Source organism: Meles meles, unplaced genomic scaffold (genome assembly GCF_922984935.1).
Source record: "Meles meles unplaced genomic scaffold, mMelMel3.1 paternal haplotype, whole genome shotgun sequence".
Classification (NCBI taxonomy): domain Eukaryota; kingdom Metazoa; phylum Chordata; class Mammalia; order Carnivora; family Mustelidae; genus Meles; species Meles meles.
Genome location: NW_025721582.1, coordinates 140,360 through 156,454, shown reverse-complemented (window position 1 = coordinate 156,454; position 16,095 = coordinate 140,360). Strand labels below are relative to the sequence as shown.

Sequence of the window (16,095 nt, the reverse complement as noted above, 5' to 3'; positions counted from 1 at the left end):
ATCTTTCAGTTTTTCTCCATTGAGAATGATATTTGCGGTGGGTTTTTCATAGACGGCTTTGATAATATTGAGGTATGTGCCCTCTATCCCTACACTTTGAAGAGTTTTGATCAGGAAGGGATGCTGTACTTTGTCAAATGCTTTTTCAGCATCTATTGAGAGTATCATATGGTTCTTGTTCTTTCTTTTATTAATGTGTTCTCTCACATTGATTGATTTGCGGATGTTGAACCAACCCTGCAGCCCTGGAATAAATCCCACTTGATCGTGGTGAATAATCCTTTTAATGTACTGTTGAATCCTATTGGCTAGTATTTTGGCGAGAATTGTTGCGTCTGTGTTCATCAAGGATATTGGTCTGTAGTTCTCTTTTTTGGTGGGATCCTTGTCTGGTTTTGGGATCAAGGTGATGCTGGTCTCATAAAATGAGTTTGGAAGTTTTCCTTCCATTTCTATTTTTTGGAACAGTTTCAGGAGAATAGGAATGAGTTCTTCTTTAAATGTTTGGTAGAATTCCCCTGGGAAGCCGTCTGGCCCTGGGCTTTTGTTTGTTTGGAGATTTTTGATGACTGTTTCAATCTCCTTACTGGTTATGGGCCTGTTCAGGTTTTCTATTTCTTCCTGGTTCAGTTGTGGTAGTTTATATGTCTCTAGGAATGCATCCATTTCTTCCAGATTGTCCAATTTGTTGGCGTAGAGTTGCTCATAGTATGTTCTTATAATTGTCTGTATTTCTTTGGTGTTAGTTGTGATCTCTCCTCTTTCATTCATGATTTTATTGATTTGGGTCCTTTCTCTTTTCTTTTTGATGAGTCTGGCCAGGGGTTTATCAATCTTATTGATTCTTTCAAGGAACCAGCTCCTAGTTTCATTGATTTTTTCTATTGTTTTTTTTGTTTCTATTTCGTTGATTTCTGCTCTGATCTTTATGATTTCTCTTCTCCTGCTGGGTTTAGGGTTTCTTTCTTGTTCTTTCTCCAGCTCCTTTACGCGTAGGGTTAGGTTGTGTACTTGAGACCTTTCTTGTTTCTTGAGAAAGGCTTGTACCGCTATATATTTTCCTCTCAGGACTGCCTTTGCTGTGTCCCACAGATTTTGAACTGTTGTGTTTTCATTATCATTTGTTTCCATGAATTTTTTCAATTCTTCTTTAATTTCCTGGTTAACCCATTCATTCTTTAGAAGGATGCTGTTTAGTCTCCACGTATTTGGGTTCTTTCCAGCTTTCCTCTTGTGATTGAGTTCTAGCTTCAGAGCATTGTGGTCTGAAAATATGCAGGGAATAATCCTAATCTTTTGATACCGGTTGAGACCTGATTTGTGACCCAGGATGTGATCTATTCTGGAGAAGGTTCCATGTGCACTAGAGAAGAATGTGTATTCTGTTGCTTTGGGATGAAATGTTCTGAATATATCTGTGATGTCCATCTGGTCCAGTGTGTCATTTAAGGCCTTTATTTCCTTGTTGATCTTTTGCTTGGATGGTCTGTCCATTTCAGTGAGGGGAGTGTTCAAGTCCCCTACTATTATTGTATTATTATTGATGTGTTTCTTTAATTTTGTTAATAATTGGTTGATATAGTTGGCTGCTCCCACGTTAGGGGCATAGATATTTAAAATTGTTAGATCTTCTTGCTGGACAGCCCCTTTGAGTAGGATATAGTGTCCTTCCTCATCTCTTATTATAGTCTTTGGCTTGAAATCTAATTGATCTGATATCAGGATTGCCACCCCAGCTTTCTTCTGATGCCCATTAGCATGGTAAATTGTTTTCCACCCCCTCACTTTAAATCTGGAGGTGTCTTCGCGTCTAAAATGAGTTTCTTGTAGGCAACATCCTGATGGGTTTTGTTTTTTTATCCATTCTGATACCCTGTGTCTTTTGATTGGGGCATTTAGCCCATTAACATTCAGGGTAACTATTGAGAGATATGAATTTAGTGCCATTATTAGCCTGTAAAGTGACTGTTACTGTATATTGTCTCTGTACCTTTCTGATCTACTACTTTTAGGCTCTCTCTTTGCTTAGATGACCCCTTTCAATATTTCCTGTATAGCTGGTTTGGTGTTTGTAAATTCTTTCAGTTTTTGTTTGTCCTGGAAGCTTTTGATCTCTCCTTCTATTTTCAATGATAGCCTAGCTGGATAGAGTATTCTTGGCTGCATGTTTTTCTCGTTGAGTGCTCTGAATATATCATGCCAGCTCTTTCTGGCCTGCCAGGTCTCTGTGGATAAGTCTGCTGCCAATCTAATATTTTTACCATTGTATGTTACAGACTTCTTTTCTCGGGCTGCTTTCAGGATTTTCTCTTTGTCACTAAGACTTGTAAATTTTACTATTAGGTGACGGGGTGTGGAGCTATTCTTGTTGACTTTGAGGGGGGTTCTCTGCATCTCCTGGATTTTAATGCTTGTTCCCTTTGCCATATTAGGGAAATTCTCTCCAATGATTCTCTCCAATAGACCTTCTGCTCCCCTCTCTGTTTCTTCTTCTTCTGGAATCCCAATTATTCTAATGTTGTTTCGTCTTATGGTGTCACTTATCTCTCGAATTCTCCCCTCATGGTCCAGTAGCTGTTTGTCCCTCTTTTGCTCGGCGTCCTTATTCTCTGTCATTTGGTCTTCTATATCACTAATTCTTTCTTCTGCCTCATTTATCCTAGCAGTGAGAGCCTCCATTTTTTATTGCACCTCATTAATAGCTTTTTTGATTTCAACTTGGTTAGATTTTAGTTCTTTAATTTCTCCAGAAAGGGCTTTAATATCTCCATAGAGGGTTTCTCTAATATCTTCCATGCCTTTTTCAAGCCCGGCTAGAATGTTCAGAATCGTCATTCTGAACTCTTGATCTGAAATATTACCCATGTCTGTGTTGATTAGGTCCCTAGCCTTCGGTACTGTCTCTTGTTCTTTTGTTTGTGGTGATTTTTTCCGCCTTGTCATTTTGTCCAGATAAGAGGATATGAAGGAGCAAATAAACTACTCAAAGGGTGGCAAAGACCCCGGAAAAATGCGCTGTAACCAAATGAGAAGAGACCCCAAATTGTGGGGGGGAGAAAGGGGATAAAAACAGGTTCTGAAAAAAAAAGAAAAAAAATTTTAAAAATAAAACAAATAAAAAAATATAAAAAAGAAAAAATATATATATATTTAGATGTACTAGTCAAAAAACGTTAAAAAAAGGGTAAAAGTTTTAAAAAATTTAGCAGAAGAAGAAAAAAGAAAAAAGAAAAAAAATTGAAAAAAGAAAAAAAAATTGAAAAAAGAAAAAAAAAAAATTGAAGTAGCCGCAAGACTAAAGAATCATGGGGAGAAAGCCATGAGTTCCGTGCTTTGCTTTCTCCTCCTCTGGAATTCCTCTGCTGTCTTAGGAATTGAATCTGCTTTCTCCTTGATAGATGAACTTCGTCCTGGCTGGATATTTTGTTGATCTTCTGGGGGAGGGGCCTGTTGTAGTGACTCTCAAGTGTCTTTGCCCGAGGCGGGATTGCACCGCCCTTACCGGTGGCCGGACTAAGTAATCGGCTCGCGTTCGCTTTTGGGAGCTTCTGTTCCCTGAACGCTTTCCGTAGAGTTCCGGAGGACGGGAATGAAAATGGCAGCCTCCCAGTCTCCGGCCCCGAGGAGCCGAGAGCCTGGGGCCCCACTCCTCAGTGCGCCCCCAGAGGACAGCACCCAATCACTCCCGTATCCCCAGCCTCTAGCCGCGCTCTGAGCTCACCCAGCCCGCGACCAGTTCAAGGTAACCCCGAGCTGAGAGTTCAGTCCTCGGCTCTGTCTTTGCAGCCGGCTTCTCCGTTCTAATAGCTGCGAGCTCTCCGACACTCCAACACCCCCGATCCTTCTGTGCCCCTGCGGGGCCTGGGGCCACGCTGGCCCCGCGTGGGCTTCACCCCGGTTTAGCCCCTGGAGCAATGTCCCTCAGTGGAACAGACTTTTAAAAGTCCTGATTTTGTGCTCCGTTCCTCCGCCGCTTGCCGGGAGCCGGCCCCTCCCCAGCGGTCTATCTTCCCGTCGTTTTAGATTCACTTCTCCGCCAGTCCTACCTTTCAGAAAGTGGTTGATTTTCTGTTTCTAGAGTTGCTGTTCTTCTTCTCTTCGCTCTCCCGTTGGATTTGTAGGTGTTTGCAATGTTTAGATAAGCTATCGAGCTGATCTCCTGCTACCTGATGTAGTCTCAGGCTGCTACTTCTCTGCCATCTTGACTCCTCCCAGTCCCTGCCCCTCTTGACCCCAGGTTCCCAACTGTCCCTGAGGCTTGGACATGGAAATGCTTGAATCTGGCCGTTCCTCCAGGGGGAGGTGGAGGTGGGGGAAAGGTGCCCCAGGCACACAGACCTCCATTCCGAGACGGCCAGGTGTGCCCAGGAGACCTGCACGCAGCACCTGGACCGTGACCCAGCCTTGCGGTGGATGTGTACGCGACCCATGGCGCAGTCCCTGTCTGGTCCCCCCTGTTCCCTCACCTCTGCCACGTGCTCTGTGTCCCCGAAGTCCTGGGGAGCAAGGCTCAGGATGCAAGGCCAGGAGGGTTGGACATGTGGGGATGCAAAGGTCACCGAGTACTCCCCACCCAGCTGGCCTGGAATTCAGAATCCCTCCCAGGGTCCCGCGAAATGCGGGGTTGAGCCAGAGGCCTTGGAGACATCGGTGGCAGGGAGGTCAGTGGGCCCCTTCCACTTCTCCTCTCTCCCTCTGCTTAGTGTTCCTGGTTGTACCCGGGGACAGAGGTCCAGCCTGTCCTTGGATTTAGCCCTGGCTTGAGTCAGTGGGTGGAAGGAGGACAGGGAAGGTTAGGGTTTGGGTTAGGGGTTTGGGTTAGGGTGAGGGTCACAGTTAGAGTTAGGGTTAGGGTTAGGGTTAGGTTTAGAGGATTAGGGTGAGGGTTAGAGGGTTAGGGTGAGGGTTAGGTTTAGGTTTAGAAGGTAAGGGTTAAGGCTAGAGGAATAGGGTTAGGATTAGTTCAGGGTCTGGGACAGAGTGGTTGACGTGCAGTTTCCAGCCCACAAGGACGATGCCTCGGGCTCCCAGGAGAGCGCTGGTGCCGAGGCCGACCTGCCCTAATACCCCATGGGGCTGGAGTAAGGTTGGGGCTGGCCCACAGGTGTGACTCATCTTCTTCCAGACTGCCCTACAGCCCTACGGCTCTGCCCTGTTTCCCCACAGCACTCCTGGACACTTGACCCTGTTTGTCTCTCCTTGCCCCTGCCTGGCTGGCTCTCCGCTGGCCTGGGACCCGTGACCCTGCAGGCCTCCATTCACACCATCCGTCACCTCCGGACCCCACGGCAGGGAGCCCTGCCTTCGTGGGGGCAGGAAACCCAGCAAGGAGAAGTCGGGGGACTGGGGGGGAGTGTTTGTTTCACTGTTTAGCAGGCGGGTGGGACCTGGGGGTGGCTGACAGGGTTGTTGGAGAGGGCAGGGCCTGCAGTGTTGACTCAGATGGTGGGGGTGGGGTGGGGAATGAGTGCTGTCGGAAGGAGGTGCCGCCCCCCACCCCCGGGACCGAGCTGTGGCCTGGAGCTCATCCTGACCCTGCACAGTCACGCTGGGGGTGCCTGTGGTCAGGCCTCGTGCTGGCCAACGGGCGTCATTCCCTCTGCCTCTGTGCATCTCTCCGGCTGGGCCCTGAGCTCTGGGTCCTGGCCTTAGACCCGCTCTCCAGGTGTGGGAAGGCCTCTGAGGTGCTCGTCGCTGGGTTAGTGTGGGGAAGTGGACCCCAGCCTCGTGTCCCGTCCTCCTCTGATCTGCTGGAGCCCTGAGCAGCCTTGCCTATGAGGTGGTACTGGGTACATGGGCCCCCTTGAGTGTCGGGGCATCTCCCTGCCAGACTGGGTCCTGAGCAGCCAGTCACCGCTGCTGGCCTTCCACAAACCGGCTGCTCCTCAAGGCTGGCCCTGGCAGAAAGAGCTGCCCTTGGGTTGGGTTGGGGGTGGTGCGTCCCCAGGCCTGTGGGGAAAGAGCTCTGTGCCGGGGCTCTGACTGGGGTGACCATTTCCCCAGAGGACACCGGCCGGGTCTGAGATGGCGTGGTTGCCCTGGGGAGGGGCTGCTGCACCCTGGTGCTGGGCAGGGCGTCACAGAGGGTGCCCAACGTCCCACGCAAAGGGTCGCCCCGCTCCAAACGTCGGCAGTGCTGAGGGACGAGGTGACAGGGGAATGCCTGGGTCTGCTGGAACAGAGTGCAGGGGCGGGCTGGTCCTGGGGACATGCTGCCCCGGGGCGCACAGGACAGGAGCTTGTGGGAAGAGGCGGCAGCCCGGTCCGCTCGCTTGGCTGTGTGTCTGGGTGACGGGCCGGCAGAGCGAGGGCCCCCGGAGGGCATGTGGCCCCTAAGGGAAGGAGGCTGAGGTCTCGTCAGGGGAGGGGGGCCCAGTTCTGCCCGGGGGAAGCTGGGCTGTGGCTGTGGGAGGCTCGGGCTGGGGCAGAAGGTTCCCTTCCTTAGCTGGAGCCAACCAGACACTCTGCTGAATGTCTTCCTGGCTATTGCCGTGGACAACCTCGCCAACGCTCAGGAACTGACCAAGGTACGTGTGCAGGGACACGGCCCACAGCCCAGGAGGGGCAGGGGGTGGGGCAGCCACCCATGTCCCACTGCGTGGACCCAGAGGGCCCCGCGGAGGGCCAGTTCAGGGTTAAGGGCTCAGGTGACCGCTGTCTGGAGCGTCTCCTCAAGGTCGCAGGCAGGTGGGAGTTAGGCTGCCGCTGGGGTGTGGTGACGGTGTGGAGGGGGCGCGAGAGACGCCGGGGCAGGAGGGGCAGCTCGTGGAGAAGCCACGGCCTGGAGAGAGTGGCCGGAACAAGAGGTGCCGCCCAGAGAGAGCCTTGAGGAGTGGGGGGCAGACTCCTGGCCTGGGGGGAAGCACCCTGACGTGTGGCAGGAGACGTGGCTGAATGCAGTGGCAGGTGTCCCCTCAGCCAGAGGCACGCGTGCGATGGAGACCCTGAAGGGAGGCGTGGGGTCCCTGTGCTCGTCCCTGGGCGGTGAGGGGCCCCGGTGGTCAGTGCTGAGTGTGCCGGGTGAGCCGGGGTGGTCGCCGGCGGTGCTGTCCTGCGAGGCCGGGCCTGGCTGGCGCCGGCAGGATCTCTGCCGCGTCCTTGTCGGCGGGGCTGGGACTCGGCAGGACGGCCTCTCGTCCCAGCGGGCGGCCTCTGAACTCATCTCTCGTCCTGGAGCCTGGCGGGTGGCGTGATTGTACATGTCCTCCCCTGTGGTTTCCTTCCCGAGGACACAGCCGTGGAGGGGGCGGCCTGCTCTCCCGCGGTCCGGCCTCAGGCCTGTGCTTTGAACGAGCCCCAGCTCCTGGTGCGGAGGGTCCGGCCGCCTTCAGGCCCCCTGCGGCAGAGGCCCCGCGTGCCAGCTTTCTCCGCAGAGTGCGTGCCCGGTGTGTGCCCCTTTCTGGGCGCGTGCCCGTGTGCTGGAGCTCACCGCGTGCACAGCCCTGCGTGTGTCTGCTGCCGTCCACACAGCTGGCAACACCATTGCTGTCCTGGGGCCCAGCCAGACGCAGGCCTTCCGCGTGGAGGGCGGGTGCGGGACGAGTCTGCTGTCCGCAGAGGGGCTCCCGACCGTACAGGCCCGCAGGGCCCCCGCCGCCCCTCCCTGCTCTCTGGAAGATGGGCGCCTGCTGGGGGCAGGCCTAGTCCCGTGTCTTCCTTTGCTTCTGCTCAGACTGCCTCTTCTCCCAGCCCAGGCTGAGGCTGTGCTGGGGCCTGTGGGTAGAGATGCCTCCCTTGCTCTGGCTGCTGCCCTCCGTGGACGCGCAAGTCCCGCCCGCCTGCTCATTTCCATGTCAGCCTGGGCGAGAGGGGCTCGGCCATCCAGAAGTTGCTTGAGAGTGACAGTCTGAGACTCCTGGCTGGGCTGCTGGGGCGGGGCCAGGGGGCCTGCATCCACAGGGCACATCTTGGGGTCCGGATTTCCGGGTCCCCAAGAACTGGTGGTGCCCAGGAGCCCTGGTGGTCTGAGCACTGGCTGTCTTGGGGCAGGGGTGAGCCTGCGTCTGAAGTTCTCACGGTCTTTACCAGCTGTGCAGCAGTGAGGACACACCAGGAAGCCATGTCCTTGGGGCCCTGTCTCCATGCACAGACAGCCCGTGCGATGGCCCCTGGAGGCCACCTGCCCCAATTCAGGAATTCCCCTAACTTGGCAGCTGGGGCAGGCAGAGACCCCGCTGTGTCTGCCTGGAGGGTTTCCGGGTCCTTCCTGTAGTTCCCACAGTGTGTTACAGCATCACATTCCTTTCTAAGTGGGAATCAACTGTGCGCAGTCTAGAAGCTCGCCCTTTGGCCTGGAGGGCTGGGACCGGGACGGCGCCTCCAGCTTGAAGAAGGGCCTTGACAGGGTTCCGTGGTGGATAGAGTTCGCCTGCTCTGTGGAGCTGAAGCTTGAGGGCGTCTTGCTGGGAAGTCTGCAGGCAGCTAGCGGTCTTAGTTCTGGCCATTTGGGGGCCTCTAGGAGAAAATTCATGGGCATTTTGGGCCACAGTGGGAATGTCACTGTCCATGGAAGCCAGGTGGGCTCGGGATTGGGGTATCTGGGGAAATACGGGTGGTCTCTGCAGTCTAGCTGAGTTACATGGGGGCCTTAGTTTCCCTCCGTGGGCCCACGGGCACAGCCCCGAGCTTGCATCCAGGTCCCAGGAGCAGAGCAGTTGGTTCTTCCTGGAGACCTGGGGTCAGACCAGAGGGTCTGCCCAGACGCCCACTGCCCTTCTCATGGGAGGCAGAGGCAAGGTATTTGCCAGTGTGCTGGAGAGTCGCGGGTCTTCCCCAGGAGCTTGGTGGGGGAGGGAACGCAGGCACTGGGGTGGCTGTCCAGGCAGACCCAGGGAGGGACTTGCCACAGCCACAGCTGGAGACGGGTAGACACATGTGGCTTGATGGGTCCCAGGAGGAGGGGCGCAAAGGCCGGGAGGTGGTCCGGTGAGACCCACCGCTGCTGCTGATTCCTGTGAGTGCGTGGGGCCGGGATCCAGGCTCAGGGCCACAGCTCTGCCTCTTGCCTTTGCAGCTTCGGGGCAGAGGCTTTGTTCGGGTAGGACGGGTTCCCCTCAGGCGAAGGAGGATGTGCATTCTGATGGAGCCGAGTGGGGACGCTGTGGGACAGACACGCAGGCAGCAGCCGGGTCCCGGTGGCTGGAGCTCACGAGTGGGGTGGACGTTACCAGCTGTGACACCCTGGCAGATGGCCCACAGCAGGAGGGCTTGAGGCGAGACTCTTGGGGACGGTTGCCTGGAGTAGCAGGCATGGAAGGTGGTCCCTGCCGGCTGCCAGAGAGCCTGTGTGGAACTGGTGCTCAGGGCGGGAGCCGCTGCCAGCCCCCAGGTGCGAGGGCAGGAAGGACTTAGAGGCCACGCGGTGGGGGGGCAGCGGAGAGCTGACGTGGTGAGAGTAGACGCATCACACTTCGGTCTGTTCAAACAGGACGAAGAGGAGATGGAAGAAGCAGCCAACCAGAAGCTTGCTCTCCAAAAGGCCAAAGACGTGGCCGAAGTCAGTCCCATGTCTGCTGCCAATATCTCCATTGCCGCCGCGTAAGGCTCTTGGTGGGGGGGGCAGGTGGCGGGGGTCGCTGCAGCCTTGGGCTGAGCCTCTGCAGGACGCTCCTCCTGGGGCTTCCTCAGAATCCCTTATACTGGCTGGAGCTTCTTGGGACGCAGCCCCCAGGAGCCGTGATGCAAGGGAATGGCTCCCCTCCTGGCTCCCCTCCTGCAGCAGCCCGCGAGCAGCGTTCGCCGGGAAGAGCTCTGTGGCTTCTCCCCGTTGCAGGCGGAGCGAGGCGTGACGGCACGTGGCCCTCCCTCCGGGGGTCGGACTGGCTCTGACTTGGTCCTCAGCGGGCTTGGGTGGCTCCAGGCCTCTGGCTGGACACGGGGTGTGAGTCGGGGGTCAGGTCAGTGTGTCTGTCCGGACTCCACTGTTTAGGGATGTGTTTTTGAGCCAGACGATTTGCGCCGCACGTCAGCAGCCCAAGAGACTTATTGCACTTCCCCAAAACATCTCCAAGGGCTCAGTATGGGGACAGAGGCCAAGGGAAGCCTCGAGGATGACAAAAGGTGAAGGCAGGGCCAAGGCTTCCCCGGGGAGACTGGTCACCCTGAGGTTCCCCTGAGCCTCCAGGCACATTGCAAACCACAGTGGGAAGTACTGGGCCCTCAGAGCTGGGACAGAGGGCCCAACCCAGGGCCAAAGGCTGCTGTGTGGTGGGGGAGGTCCCCCGGGGTGGGCAGGGAGGACTGGGACTGAGGGAGGACGTCTGGGCTAGTATCAGGGGGCCATGAGAGAGCACAGAGGAAGGAGCCCTGCTCGCGGGGAGCTCGCTCTCCAGGCTGAGTGCACTCGGAGCTGGGCACGTGTCCTCGGTGCCACGGCCCACCCACACAGACCTCCAATTTCCGACGCAGCGGGCCTCTCCCTCTCCCTGCCCCCAGGAACAGCTGCAGTGCACACGCGTCCGGGCTGCTGAGCGTGTGTGCCGGCAGGTGGACGAGTGTGCGGGGAGAGCGGGTGTGCCGGTGTGCGCGAGGGCCCGTGTCCGCTTGCGTGTGAGTACCTGTGTGTCACGTGTGCGTCATCGTGGCCCTGTTCTTGTCCAGCGGTCCCCGGGGGATGGCCTGTTTGCTAGGAAGCCCTTTGCAGAGCACCTGCCCTCAGCCGAGCAGGAAGCACTGGCCTCTGGGGGGGAGAAGCTAGAGGAGGCCCCTGACCCCGGGGCAGGGATGCCGGGGGCTGCAGAGAGCCGGGGAGGACTCAGCAGTCGCCGCTCAGACAGCCACTGGGGGCTCAGGGCTCAGCTGTCTCTGGGTTGTTGGGCTGATTCGGTGACTTGGACGGCATGGTGCTGGGCTTGCTTGGTGGAGACCCGGCAGATGGCCCTTCTCCTGGGCTCGTAGCTGCTGGTGGTCTGCGTTAGCAGAAGAGGCTGGTGAGCCTCTAACCCGTTCCTGGGCCTGTGGGTTTCTCTTCAGCATCTGCCTTCTCTGCTTTTAGAGGGGGTGCTGTCCCATGGGCCCCGTCCCTGCCAGAGCTGCCCCTCCCTTAGGGGTATAGGGCAGGGCGTCTGTTCCCATCGGGCTGAGAGCTCCGGGCAGCAGGTGCTGGGGCCCTTGGCACCACCAGGGAGAACTTGTCAGGCCACCAAGAGAGGTCTGGGTGCTCTTCCTCGGTCCCCGTCCTCCTCCGGGAACACTGCTGTGTAGCCACGAGGCTGCAGATGGGCACACCCAGGCCCAGGCTGTCACAGTTCCAGCTGTGGGCGTGACCACCACCTTGGTGCTTCCTGGGGAGGCACAGGTGTTCTCCCTCACGGTGGGGCCTGAGCTTGGTGTCCACTCATTCCTGCCGGGCCAGCCTGGGTGTGTGCCGGCCTTGGCCTCTGTGCTCCCCCTTCTTGGGCAGGTTCCCCTGGGATGCAGCTTTGGGCCTTGTCTCCTGTGGCATGTCCTCCGTGTGCCTCTGTCGGATGGGGCTGGTCCGATGTGGTCACTGGAGATCCTGCCCCGGGGATGAGGTCTGAGCTCTGGGCGTGTGGTGTTGGCTTTCCTCTCTGAGCGTGGAAGCGAGGCTCAGACCTGGTTCTGTCTGTCCGTTGCCCCGCACCCTCCCAGCTGTTTCTCCTCTCCCAGTGGATCGTGTTTGTGGGTGGGCTTGTCTCCTGCTGCTGGGTGGGCTGTGAGACAGGCCTGAGTGACACGCGCCTTGGCTCTGTCCCCGTAGCCAAGCCGCGTGGAGGGGCGGGGCTCCTGCCTCCTCAGGGGATGTCCCCGTCCTCTGGAGTTGGGCTGTGGCCTCAGGTGATGGCCCCTTCAGGCTCCTGGCAGGGAATGACCGAACACTCACCGTTCACTCAGGATGCCCAACACTCACTGCCACGTATGGTCACACCCAGGACCACACGTGCTCACTCACCTCACACGCGTCCGCACGCTCACACACACACACCTCTTTGCTCCTGGGACCCGCAGGGGGACGAGTTGCTCTGAGCCCCTCAGTGTGTAGACTCGGCCTTGAGAAGGAGGAGCTGGGAAGCTGTGGGGCCTTCCCCTAGGGGAGTGACCTCAAAGGGGAAGGGTTGTAGAGATTTCTGGTTTCTCTGCTGGTTTTGGGACGGTGTCCAGAGAGTCTCTGGAAAGTGGCTGGAGTCCCAGTGAGGAAGTGGGTTGGTGATGTAGCCCGTGGGCCCCTGGGAGGGTCACGGTCAGCTGCAGCACCCGGTTTGGAGCCTGAGGGGCCCAGGACTCAGGGGTGCAAGGGTAGAGCGGGGCAGGCAGGTGTCAGGGCTCGGGGGGAGCCGAAAGCTAAGGTGTCCTGCGTTAGCTGGCTTTGCTCTGCCTCCGAGGCAAGGCAAATGCACAGGTTGTCCCACGGCAGCCCCGTGGCAGTGGGACACCCAGTGGCAGGCAAGAGCCATTTGGAATTCAGGGACGCTTGGTGCTGGTTCCTTCCAAGCCCCGTGCCGTGCGTGGGGCCGAGGGTGCCGAGCTGTGGGCTGGCCCCCCGACCGCAGCTTCTTGTCCTCTGGCCGAGGCGGGGTGCTGTGCTCTTTCTTGTGTCACTGTTCCGCCCGGTGCTCTTTCTTTCTCAACTTCTCTTTTACCCTGAGGTCTCAGCTGGTGCCCGTTCTGATGGACGCGTCCCCGGCCTCCTGCCCAGATGCCCACCACAACCTGCGCCCTGACCTGATGTGGCTTAAATGTGTTCTGTGCCCCTTAGAGCCCTCTCTGGTTTCTCACTTCTGTTTTGTCTTGTTTCTCGCATGTGCAGTTTCGTAAAGCACACTCGGGGTGCCGTGTCTCACAGCTCGTCTGTCTCCAGCGTAAACTCACCGTGAGTTCCTCTGCTATGACACCCTCTGTGCCTTCACGGAGGCTACACGCCACACCGCCGCCCTAACCGCTTTTGCTCCTCCAGCCCCTTGCTCCGGGGCAGCTCCAGGAAAGCCTTCTGCAGCTGGCGGGGGATGGCGGGCACGCTTCCTGACGGTCCCGAGTCCTGCTCCGGGCCTCAGACTCTGCGCGCGGCCCTTCCCCTCCCCGCTGGTCCTCTTGTCTGCTGTCTGTCCCTGGTGTCTCTCTGGTGTCTCGGGCATTTTTCTGCTTCTCTTGAGGTGGCCGCTGCTGGGCTGCCATGGGCGCTGTGGCCCTCGTGTTTCCCACAAGGGAGAGCGTCCAGTCGGACTCACCGAGGACATTCACGGGGTCCTCCTGCCCCATCCATTTTTGACTTCGCAGGGGTATATCCGCGACCCTTAGGAAGCTGTCCTAGTGTCGGCGGAGCTGCTCTCACGTTAGACCAGCCAGAGCCTGAGGTCGGCCACAGAAACCCCGGTGTGTCACTCTGGGAGGAGACACCCGTCTGCCTGGGGAGGAGGTCCTGGGATGGTTGGCTCCAGGGGCTTCCTCTCGGCACATGGGACGTGTCTGGAACTGTTGGCTGTGGTCTGCCCAGTGGGCGGGGCAGCACAGTGCCCTCCCTGGGGCCCAGGGGTGTGGGAGTGAGGGCCTCTCTGAGCCACCTGCTCCCTGCTCGGCCGGCCTAGACCTGACGGGGCTTGTTCACAGGCTGTGGGGACCCTGGTGTGTCACATGGAAGGAACGCCGGGTCCTGGATGACCGAGTCCCAGGCTGGAGGAAGGTGTGGACGGCAGAGTTATGGGCTAACAGGAGGGCTGCCTCCCCACGCCGGCTGCCGCACACACCTGGCGCTCTCAGCCCAGACACCCGAAGTGGGGTCGTGCCACGGACGCCCCTTCTGGGCCTTGCAGGTGTCCACAGGGCCTGGGTTGGGCGTGGCCAAATAGGGCTCTGCCAGCAAGCTGGGGTGGAGGCACTGTGGAGCCACTCCCCGTGTGACTCCTTAAAGAGCCTTTTACAATGAGGACTTGGTCTGGAACACTGTCTCTGTGTTTCAGACGGTGGCCTGGCCCTTGCTCTCACGTTCTTGGTGTTGCGAGCTCCGTGGAGAGGTGCGGAGACCCGGGTGGCACACTGCTTCATGAACCAGACAGAGCAGGGACTGAGCAGCAGCCTGGTGCAGGTCAACTCAGACACCAGCAAGGAGGGGAGGCCTGCTGCACGGTCCCCGAGGAAGCCAGACCTCTCCAAGCAGTGGGCGGGTGCAGGCAGCTCCAGGTGTCCTTAGGGCCCGAAGAGGTGACCCAGCAGGATCAGAGCCACAGGAACCTGGGGGGCTGTGTGAGCCCGGCTGCTCCGTGTCTTGTTCCCCCGGGAAGTTCTGGGGGAGTCTGCTAGCTCCGTGGCACCCTGTATGTGACCGGACAAGTCGTCCCTTCGTGGGGTTTGGCTGGTCTCTGGGAGAGAAGGAGCTGCAGCTAGGGTTGGGGACAGCAGGGCCGTGTCCCCAGGAGACTGTCCTGAGCTCCCAGCCTGCACACTGTCCCCACTGTCTTCACCGCCTGTCTGTTCTGGCGGAGAGCCGGGCCCAGGTCTTAGGCTGCACCCAGCCCTCACCCTGAGGGCCACGGGGCGCTGCGTCCCAGCCTGCATCACGTGGCCAGGCTGGCTGTCGGCCCTCATGGGCTCCTATCACCCATCTCATGTGGTTCAGCATTGTTCACAGTTGGGTCCTACATTTTGGTGTCAGGCTGGGATGGGTAGGTCCCCTGGGCTCTAGGTTGAAGTCCAAGGAACGGAAACAGGAGGTGGGGGGGTCTGTTGCAAGGTGTCCCTGGGAGCAGGAAAGGGCAGCTTTGATGGCTCAGAGGAGGGAGGCCAGGACCTGGCGAGGCAGTTGATGGTGTTGGTTAGCAGATGGCCAGAGAGGCCACACTTGTCCCCCATGCATTGCCCTGACTGCCCAACACGGGCTCCCAGGTGAGGGACAGACATTGTGCTCTTTGGCTTCCATTCTTGTGAGGCAGTGCCCTGGACGTGGCTCCCCGCACTGGAGCCTGGACTTCCCCTCCAAAGGGGCTGGATCTGGCATCACACACTTCGTGCAGGCGAGCTGCAGGCACTGGGCCGCCCCCTCGCCTGGCCACCTCTGGCTTTGCAGGTCAGCATGGTGCTCAGTGGCCCAGGGCCCTGATACCGGTGGCCCGTGCAGCCCAGGCCCTGGTCCGGGGCCCCTCAGGCTGTGACTCTGAGCAGTCAGTGCAGTCAGGGGTCTGGCCATGGCCTCACCTCTTTAGAGACCTTTTTCCTGTCTTGTCTTTGCACGCGTCTGACCCTGGCTGCGTCAGTGACTTGGCTGGAGGGCCCTCTGTGAGTGTAGGCTCAGTGTCTCCATCTGTGAAGTAGGGAGGTTGCCGTGAGGTTGGAGGAGATGGGCCACTTCAGCCCACAGCACAGCGTGGCTCTGACCAACTACCACGACAGTGGGTCCAGAAACCCCCAGAGGCTGAAGGGCAAGACTCTGGCCTCAGACGAGGTTCCTGCTTGGCCAGGGTGGGGCTGGGGTCGCCTACTTTGGAGGCCTTATTCAGCACAGATTCCAGAATGCAAAGGGTTTCTCATGTACCCTTGGCTGGGAGCCCGACATGTGACTATGTGGATGAGGCTGGGGGTGGTCAAACCTTTGATGGCCTGTGCAGGGACAGCTGAGCCTGGAGCACAGGCCACTCCTGGTGCTGGGGGGCTTCTCTCTGTGCCGGTGGAAGGCAGGGGCTCTCTGTGGAGCCAGGAGAGTGGGGGGCATTGAGGACACAGGAGGGAGCATCTCTAGCCTCAGACCTAACTGCTGGGCCCCTGGGAGCAAGTGGTCACTGAGCCGAGTGGCAGGTGCCTGGATGAGGCTGACCACTGTAGGGAGCAGTCCCAGCTTATCTTTTGGCCCTGAGAGGGGGCCACTGCCCCGGCCCTTTGCTCCCTGGGCTATGTCCACCCTGGTCCGGGGGACCCGCCTCTTCTCAGGGCCTCTCACAAACACCCCCGTCTCCTGGCCAGTGTCTGTTTTTCCAGAAGCGGAGGTGGAGAAGCCCTTCCTGGTCAGCTCTGCTCCATGCTGAAGCAAGGCCAGCGCCCCAGGGCGGCTGCAGGGGGCTCCTGCCTCCTGCCTCTTCCTCAGTCCTGCCCCATTCCCACGCCGCCCCCTCCTCTCCCTGTTGGCCTTCCTGGCCAGCAGCCCACCTGCCC

At 58.2% G+C, this 16,095-nt stretch overlaps 1 protein-coding gene across 1 annotated transcript in view; it reads left to right on the top strand.

The window, feature by feature from the left end:
* Window positions 1–16,095, top strand: part of LOC123936514 (voltage-dependent N-type calcium channel subunit alpha-1B-like) — a 124,228-nt gene that overhangs the window by 11,998 nt on the left and 96,135 nt on the right. Inside the window, 3 exon segments of the mRNA XM_045997001.1 lie at window positions 6,429–6,527; window positions 9,428–9,537; window positions 12,767–12,829. Coding sequence (XP_045852957.1) covers window positions 6,429–6,527; window positions 9,428–9,537; window positions 12,767–12,829 — 272 coding nt within the window.